Here is a 9,638-nt window from a genome sequence, read left to right on the forward strand (position 1 = left end):
TCGAAGTGCTGACAAGGGGCCAGATTGTGTTTTTAAGAGCTGGAGCTGGACTTGCACTGGCCAAAAATAGATCCACGCCATGGCCTCAGCTCCTCCCTGCTGCAGAGAGAGGTTCAGGGCAGGACAAGGCGCCACCGGCCGCTGAGCACCCACCACGCCGGGCTGCCCACCCGAGAGGATTCACTTTATTCTCAAGACTTCCAGGAGCACGTCCTCTGATCCTGAGGTCTCTCATCTGAAATCACGTTCTTCTTCCCATTGTCCTGGCGACGTCAGTCACCTCCTCAGGATGGACCGACTGGTAACGGGTGCAGCGGGTGTGCAAGCGCAGGGCCTTAGACACCAGGTGCCTGGCCAGGGGCCAAAGCGTCACATCCTGTAGACCAGCGAGCCCTCGCACTCACTCCGTGGGGAACGGTGGTCATCACACCCACTGTGCCAACGAGGAACCAGCATCTGAGAGCAGAGATGACCCTCACGCGGCCACTAGGAGGCAGGGTCCAGACTTGAACCTGAGGTCAGCTCCAAGTGCCCGCTCACACCTGTGCGCTGACCTGCGGGGCCTGGGCTCGACAGGGTCCCCACTCACGCTGTGGGATGTGGGGAGCAACCGTCTTATCTCAGAAGAGAGAGGCGAGTTGCCCAGATGGTTTCGGTCCCCTCGGGCACTCCCCACGTCCTGCCCTCGCCCCTCAGCCCCGCTCTCTCTGTGGGTTGAGTCTTTCCCTGGCCCCTGGAGCTTGCTACTGAGCAGGAAACGCAGGCACAATGTTGGCACACAAAGGACCTTGGCCTCGGCAAGGTCACCCCCCCAGCCCCGCCAACTCACAGTCAGGGACACACGGAGCCCAGAGACGGGGAGGGGTGTGGCACAGGCCACGGGAGGGACTGAGTCAAAAGCAGGCTGCTCACAGGAACCTGCAGCTCCCAGTCCAGGCGGCCTCCACGGGATCAAGCCTCTCCCTTGCTGGGCTTGGCTTTCTCAGAAGCCAAATGAAAGCTTGGCCAGCGTGGCCGCAAATGGACCATCTGCCCCAAGAAGTCTATGGCTCAATTCTATGGCAATGAAAGTACAGGGCAAGATGAGGGACTCTCTCAGGGTCGTCCGTGGTCCAGAGGCCCAGGGTACTTCATGGCCCAGGGTACTTCATAGCCCACTCCCTCTTGCTGCCTGGAGCTAGCTCTATGCTCTCCAGGAAGAGAAGACTTCATCTTAGGACTGAATTGATGATGATAATAACACTGATAATAACATCAACAATAGTAACAGCTTTGCATTAAGCATTTACTGTGATGAACATTTGGCAGGCATTGCTTTCGTTTTATCCTTAAAGCAATTCTTAGATGAAAATGTTATTCTCATGAGGAAAAGGAGACTCAGAGTGGTTAGTAAACTTGCCCAAGGTCACACAGCAAACAGTTGGTAGGGTTAGTATCTGAAGTCAAACTATGCTGCCAGAATGCCTCCCTGTACATGCATGGACACTGGCCCATTCCATGGTGGACAGTGTAAAAGAGAGCAAGCAACACCAAGCTCTCCCAGTCTGTTTCACCATCTGTAAAATGGGGACAGGGGTTGAAACAAAAACCTGATACAAGTTCATGGTTAAAAAAAAATGAGAACTATAGGATAAAATCTTCAAATGGACCCCATCCACCCCATCTCTGTTTCCCAAATACTTAACAGCTTCTTATGTGCCCTTTTGAAACAGTTTTATGAACTATAAGAATATAACATATATACACATAAAGTCCTTCAGATTTGTCCATGTTATCACAAATGACAGGATCTCTTCCTTTTTATTGCTGAATAATATTCCATTGTGTGTTATCATTAGACAACACAAACATGCATTAAAACATCCCACTGTACCTCATGAATATTTGAAATTATCATGTCAATCACAAATAAACTTCTTAGAAAACAATAAAACATACACACATTGTGCATGTTCCACAGGAGATCCCTCCACGTCACTCTCTGAAGTTCTGCCTTCATCCCACATGAGCATGAGGACTGTACCTCCCACCCACAACCACTGCCTAGTCTTCCACGTCCAGCATCGGAGTTCCCTGGAACAGCCCTCCCACGGAACAGCCCGAGCTCTTCCCAGTTAAAATACACATGATTTTTAAACCTATGCATACATACATATGGTTTTGCATACGTAAGAACAGATGCCCTTAGAATGAACTCCCACCACAGGAAGCTTATCAGGCCAATGGTCTAAAGAGTTTGAATTTTATAAACAATGCCAAAACACTTTCTGAAAAATGTCGCATCAAGTTATATAACCAACAAGAGTGGACTGAAGTCGGATGTGTCCCCAGCGTTATCAATGCTGGATATTATTTTTAAAATGTTCTGTAAAAAAATTCTCTTGCCAATCTGATAACGTAAACAATTTGTTTATATTTTTTTAATTGTGATTTTATTTTTTAAATATTTATTTTTTTAGTTGTAGTTGGATATGATATCTTTTTATTTTTATTTATTATATGTGGTGCTGAGGATCGAACCCAGGGCCTCGATGTGCTAGGCGAGCGCTCTACCGCTGAGCCACAACCCCAGCCACATGTAAAATTGTGATTTTTAAATTATAGAAAAAGTTTGACATGATCATTGGTCATTTTTATCTACTTGCAGGAGCTGCCTTGCCAGGGACCTTGGCCCCAGCATGTGTGCTGAGAGTCTCTGAAGATGGGGGGCCCTGGGGACTGGACCTGCAGAGAGGTGCCCTTCTGGGGCCCCCTGGGGGGAGGCTGACATTTCTCTGATCCCGTGTCTCAGGGAGAGAAAGAAGCAAGGGAAGGGCGGAGAAGGCACAGAGGCTTCAGTGAGGAGAGTGGCCATCCCCTCTGCCCAGTATCCTTCAAACCCCCCTGAGGAGCCGCAGACCACAGAGCTCCACACACTGTCCCCTCTGCCACCCCTGAGACCTCGTCATTCCCAGCATGCTTCACTTTTACAGTCTCCTAACAAAATTGTCTTCAGTGGACATAATCTGGTGTCCAGTGAAAGAAAAGAAATCCATCAGTGAGCTCTCTCTGGGCCAGGCCCTGAGCCAGGGCTAGGAGACAGTGGTCACGTCTATTTCCTGACAGGAACCCTGCTGCTTAGATACCATGCTCAATTTGCAATTGAAAACTACGCAAAGCCCAGAGAGAGTGAGCAATTTACCTAAAGCCACATAGCAAGTGGATCGCTTAGCTGAGACCTAAACTCAGTTTGTAGAACTAGAAAGTGCACGCGATCCACCACACAAAATGTGAGCATGAGAGACACCAATAACTGGCCTCTGAAAGTCCGCGTTCCTCACAAGCTGGTGAGCTGACCTTTTCCGGGATGCCTGCCCGGGGCCCTGCAGCTGGCCTGCCTCTCCATGTTTCCCTGGGCTTTGCCACCAGGGGCTGGCCTGACGGCTTTTTTCTCTGCAGACCTGCTGTCCACTCCTGGACACCACCCAGCACGCCTGCGTGCAGATCCTGGCTACATCATCTTCTCGTGGTGTGTCCTAGGACACCAGGCCAACTCTGCGAGACTACTTCTGCATCTGTAAAGTGGGGACAATGGGAGAAACCTCACAGAGAGGTGTAGGGCTCTCTGAGCTGGTGTAGGGACACAGAGAAACCAAAGGCCCCAGGCGCCAAGTGCATGTTCCGGAATTGGGTGTCTACCAGTTCACGTCCCAGTTTTTCAAGACCTTGCTCCCATGATTCAGAGAAAGCCACTCAACTGCTGAGCTTTGAGTCTGTGTCCCCGCTGGTCAAGTGTAGAAACTGAGCCCGGGCTAAGCCAGATGGGGAAGGGGTCTTTTTCAGGCAGCATTTCCCACGGGCCACCGTGTGTCAGTGGGCTACTGAGATGACGCAAAGCCAGTGTCCTCAAGTCTGGGGGCAAACGGAGCAGAGAGAGCGAATCCTCCCCACAGCCAACCTGGCACCAAGTCTCAATAAGTGCACCACCTCCCCTCTCCCAGGGCCCTGTCCACGTGGTGAGCTCAGCAGTGACCTTCTAGCTGGCTTGTGCCGTCTGCTCTTTTCTCTTCCCCCACCACCCATGGTGTGACCGCTGCAGGAAAGTAATCACCTGTTTGGGGTAACTGTCTGGCGCCTTGTGGAGGAACGATTGGAAGGAAAGAGGAAGAAGCCTGAGGATCAGGCAGGGAGGCAGACCCCGTCCTGCATCCCCCTGTAACCGAGGCAGCCAGCACTGCCTTCCTAAGAAAGAACCCTGTGCCGCGGCCCTCCTGCCCTGAACTCCTTCCAAAACCATGCTCCAGGCCCCACGGAGCCAGAGCCCCCTCTCCCCTCTGCTGAGCCTCCCCCTCAGTGTCTCAGCCAGCCCTGCTCCCCAGTGTCTCCCGTGCTCCTCGGTGCCTGCTGGCTGCTGGTCCCCCTACCCCGACTCCCCGTGCAGGGTCTCAGCCGGGATCCCATAAGGAACCGCAGAGCTCCCGGCCACCCTCCTACACAATCAGACCCTCTCAGCTTTACCCCCTCTCCCAGGAAGCACCTTATCCTTTATAGCCCTTCTGCGATCTGCATCTGCACTTCCATTTGTGTGACGGCTTGTTTAGAGTCCCTCTCTCCCTCCGGACTCGGAGCTGCACACATGTGGCCTAGCACAGCGCTTGGTGCAAAGAAAGCACACAACAGGGTTTTCTGACTACGTGACTGGGTGAGTGGGTGACTAGGTGGGTGGGTGGACAGCTGGATGGCTGTAAGAGGGCTACATGGAGCCATGGCCGTACTCATGGGTGGTCAGGGCCAGGCGCCAGGAGAGCTTCTGTCTTACAGGTAGAGTAAAGGTGAGAGGGGTATTCTGCACAGAAGGAGGGGCGTGCTCCAGGAGGAGGAGGCACAGAACACGGACACTCCGGACAACTCCAGGACATGGTTTATCAGCCCTCGGGATGGTTGGCATTTGGGGCAGGATAATTCTGTGGGGCACAGGGCGAGCCATCGTGTGCTCTGCAGGATATTTAGCAGCATTCCTGGGCCTCTGCTCAGTGCTGCCAGGAGAATCACCCCTCCAGTTCTGACAACCAAAGCTGTCCCCCCTGGAGACAAAGCGACGCTGTTGAGAAGCGCTGTGCGAGAGGCCGTGGCACACTGAGTTCTAGGTGCGGAGCAGGAACCAAGGGAAGGAGCGCTGGCGGCAAGGTGGTGTCGGGCTGGTAAGGTAAGGGCTTGAGGGCGACATCATGTGGTAAAGAGGGACTGCAAGGGGTTCCAAGGGAGATCAACTGGCCACAGCTCTGGGGAGGCCCAGGGCAGTGCAGAGAGAAGGGGCAGGGACTACCCACGCGGCAGAGGGCAGTGGTGGGCACTGGACAAGAAAGAACCCTGGAGGTGGGGGTGTCGTCTCTGGGGAACCACCCAGGCCCCACCTGTGGACCTAGGAGCCTGCCTGGGAGGGAGCTCAGGAGGAGCAGTGGCCATGGACACGCTTCTCAGCATCACGAAGGAGACCGCTGGAGTGCCTGGTGTGCTGGGCTTCCCCGGGCTCTCCCACTCCGACTGGGAAGCTTGGGACAGTCGCTGCACCAACCTGGGCCTGGTGTCCCCACCAGCAGAATGGGTGCCTGAGCTACCGAGGAGATGAACTGAAAGCCAGGCAGCAGAGGCCAGCTCGGCCCAGACAAGCCCATTGCTATGGTCTGGATATGGTCAAGGGTGTCCCAAAAGGCGCGTGTGATGGAAACTGAGAACTCAGCACAGCCAGGTGGCCAGGTGGCGAGGTCTCTAAGAGGTGGGGCCTGGTGAAAGGCCAGGTCAGGGGGTGCTGCCAGCAGAAGAGATGAAGGTAGTTCTCCTGGGCCCCAGTTAACTCCTGAGAGAGAGTTGTGAGTACGTCTGGTTCCTGGATCTCTCCTGCTTTCTCTCTGTGATGTTCCCTCACACATGCGACCACCATGATGCCATCCAACAAATTGTGACCCAGTCACAGCTGGCACCATGCTATGTGAACTTTCAACCCCAAAACAGTGAGCTAGTAAGCTAAATAAGCCTCTTTTCTTTATGAAGTTCCAAGCCTCGGGTATTTTGTTATAGTAAGAGAAAATAGGCTAAAGACCTCATTCTCTCTGTTGAGCCTCCCAATTTTATTTCCTCCTGATGTTCACTACTCGAGATTATTTAGTGAATGAATCCAAAGATAATTTTGAGTTTTATACACCAAGCTCATTCCATATTTTACATTTTCCAAAGAGAAAAACCTTGATTTAACACTGGACTCAATAACTTCAATGTTGAATCCCCCAAAACATTTCAGCTTCAAATAGTCACCATATGACTAATCTAATCAAAGGGTTAAAACCACACTGGGGCTTACATCACCTCCTCCACATCCCTGGGAGGTGAGTCTTAACGTTACTTCCCTGTCTTACACTCAGAGAGGCTGAGGCTGTGTAGTTTGGGAAATCCACTCCAGTCCTTAGTCAAGGTAGGCTGGCGAAAGGTGGAGAAAAGATGTGATCCCACTTGAGGTTCAGACACTGGTAACCACAATACTACCCTAAGCATTTAGAGAGCTTTGGCTTCTTCATGGGAATTCACTTTTAATACATTTTTCCTAATGTCAGGGGGAAGGCATGTTTGCTCTTGTAAATATCATAAAATCTAAATATTAGCACACAAAACTGTTAATAGAGTTCCCCACTCAGAGAAGACAGAGACCTGTGGGAGGAAAACCAAGTCACTCTCTGGTGAATGACTGAATTTGAGACAGGGACAAAAATCTATGGAATCCCAGGCCAGCTTGTTTCTCATTCCTGTGAAAGTGGAAGGTTCTGGAACAACACTGTCCAGATTCTACATCCAAGATGCTTTACCAACTCTTTGCTTTGGGAAGTTACATTACTGCTCTGTGTTTCAGTTTTTAAAATGTGAATCAAAGGGCTGGGACTGTAGCTTGGTGATTTAGTACTTGCTTGCATGTACAAAGCCTTGGATTCAACCCCAGTACAAAAAAAAATTGAAGTTGCAACTCCAATATTCTATTAAGCTATTGAGAAAATGGAAGAAAAATGTGTGTGTGTGTGTGTGTGTGTGTGTGTTACAGATGACTGAAGACAGCCTCTAACATTTAAGAAGTAACATTTGAAGACTGAACTATTTTTCTTTTATAGTTAGTTTTGTGCCAGATGCTTTATACGTGAGACCACATCTAAGTTCGTTCTGACCATGGTGAGGTAGGCAGGATCCTGCTCACTTGAGGAAACTGAGGTCCACCCAGCAAAAACATTGTCATAAACATCAGAGAGAGCCTGCGGTGTGACCCTGCAGGGATGTGCCCCTGTGGGGATTTGCAGGCAAACTGGGACCCACTGCATGTCTCGGGATTCATGGCTTCCTTTTACAAACACACATGTCCATCGTGGAGATAAGGTACTTATTTATTGGCCATCCTTTGGGACAACTTTCTGATATGTCTGGACTAAATACTCAGTGCTTATCAGGACTGTCTCCTCCTTCACTGAGGAAAGAAAGTACCAGGGTGGGAAGAGTAAGGGGAGAAAGAGACCACAATGAGCTCTGAATGTCATGCAGGCTTATACAAGGTTAAGAAAAGTGACCCCATCACAATCCCTTCTCTCTGCACAACTGCCAGGAAACGCAGGTCTGCAGGCTGTAGCTGTGAGCCTCACAGAACCCCAGGAAAACACTCCCCTCCTCCTTCCCCAGTTCCACTTATATCTGGCTTCCAATTCCAGCACTTCCATGGCTCCTTCTGTGAACTTGGATAACTCACCAAACGTTCCTATAAATGAGAGTGCATGATTCCTGATTCCCAGGGCCTCTGCACATCTAAAACAGCGACTCTCAACCTTAGCTGCACATAGAAGTGTCTTAGGGAGATTTCACTAATATGGACACTGGGTCTCACCCCAGAGATTCTGATAAAATTGTTCTAGGGTGTGGTCTAGATATTAGGGGTTTTAAAAATCTCTGATGATTCTGATATGTTTTAAAAAACTGAGAAGATCTGATATGCATGTAGCAAGGACTAAATTAATCCTGTCTCTTCACATTTTGAGTGCTAACTTCTTGTTCAAAATTTATTTTTAAAGGCTTTATCAGTTTCTGAGAATGGCCCAAGAAATCTTCATGTCTGCCCCCCACCCCACTCCAGCACCATCTCCTACTGACAACCTCTGCACTTTCAAAACAAATGACTCGACCCCAGCCAATCAGCAGGCTCTTTATCTAGCTTTGGCTCCTCCTCTCTGGATTGGATGGAGCCAAGTGGTAAGACGCACAGTGCCCTCCTGGAGATGCCAATGAGAAAATCAAACAGACGGAATGATCCATTGTTCACTCTTCATCCTTTGCCTCCAAATCTCTCATATGATGGCCCAAAACTCACATTATAAACCCCAAGCACTCTCAGGTGGGCAGTGAATGACTGTTTCTCCCATCTGTGCCCATGGGATGACAACCCCTCGCCTTTGTATGAATGCCCACCTCCATTCTTCATGGGCCACTCCCATGTCAGGAGATGTGCCATCAGCCATCACTCACCCCAGCCACGCCTCTCCCGGAGACATTCTGCTCCAGGCATGCTGTCCCCAAGGCTCCCCACACTTTGCACATGTGTGCTGCTGGCCTCAAATGCCTGTCCCTCCATGGTCTTCCTGGAAGGTTCTTACTCACCTTTAAAGTCCCAATCCAAATGTCCTCTGTAGCTTATCTAACTTGTCCCCCAGTCCTATCCCCAAGCCCTCCCCAGCCTCTTCCCACTTCAACAGAATTTAGATCGTTCCACCCATGCACTCTCAGAGCCTTTGTGATGTTCAGGTACAGCATTCACCATGACACATTACATTCATTTGTCATACTGAATAAGTGTTCTGTAATTTTTTCTTTTTATAACCAACTCCTAGATAGGGACAGGGCCTTAGCAGGTGCAAACTGAATGCTTGTTGGACTGAATCCAATTCTCTGTCTTCAAATGTACACCAGCTAATTCTTGAAACACCTCCCAAAATAATCGAGGCAGGTTTTTCTCTGTCACTATCTAGAAGCTTATTTGTATTCATCTGCTGTGACAAAACTTTAACAAGGAAAGCCTGATTTGCTTGCCCAAGCATATAGACACAAACCAAAAAATGAAGAAACACTTACCATAAATCTGAATAATACAAGAGATGTCTGGTCTCTGGAGAAAATAGCTACGTTTTACAAGAAAGGGGGCATCCATGGCTGATGGGGGAAAGAAAGGAATTGGGATGGGATTTCGTGCCATTTTATTTCCTGGGATAGGGGTCCTAGGGGGATGACGAGGGGAAGAGCACCTCGTTTACCTTCTCCGGCGCAGGCAGCTGTAAGTGATTGACCTCCAAGGGGGTGATGAGGGGGACGGTCTGGAAGCCATCCTCCACCGAAGGTGGCTTGGTGCCCTTCTCCCCGGGGTTACTGTTCAGCTTCACCATCCTCACGCCTTTCTTCCCAGACCTAAGGCAAGCAGGGGGTTCTGGTTACAGCAGGAGGTGAGGCAGGGAGAGAGGGCTGGCGACAGAGAAAACTGCGCTGTCCTCAACAGCTCCACTTGGGCGGCTTTCAATCTAGTGATCAGTCATTGATCTTCCGCTAGATTTCCTGACATGATCCCCATTGTCCAGTAAAACTTCTTT

General features: G+C 50.2%; 1 protein-coding gene across 1 annotated transcript in view; it reads right to left on the reverse strand.

The window, feature by feature from the left end:
• Positions 1 to 9,437, reverse strand: part of Nsg2 (neuronal vesicle trafficking associated 2) — a 49,872-nt gene extending 40,435 nt beyond the window's left edge. Inside the window, exon 1 of the mRNA XM_027938768.2 lies at positions 9,309 to 9,437. Coding sequence (XP_027794569.1) covers positions 9,309 to 9,437 — 129 coding nt within the window. The remainder of the gene's footprint in view (positions 1 to 9,308) is intronic.
• Between the last annotated feature and the right edge of the window lie 201 nt (positions 9,438 to 9,638).

This window comes from Marmota flaviventris, chromosome 5 (genome assembly GCF_047511675.1).
Source record: "Marmota flaviventris isolate mMarFla1 chromosome 5, mMarFla1.hap1, whole genome shotgun sequence".
Lineage (NCBI taxonomy): Eukaryota > Metazoa > Chordata > Mammalia > Rodentia > Sciuridae > Marmota > Marmota flaviventris.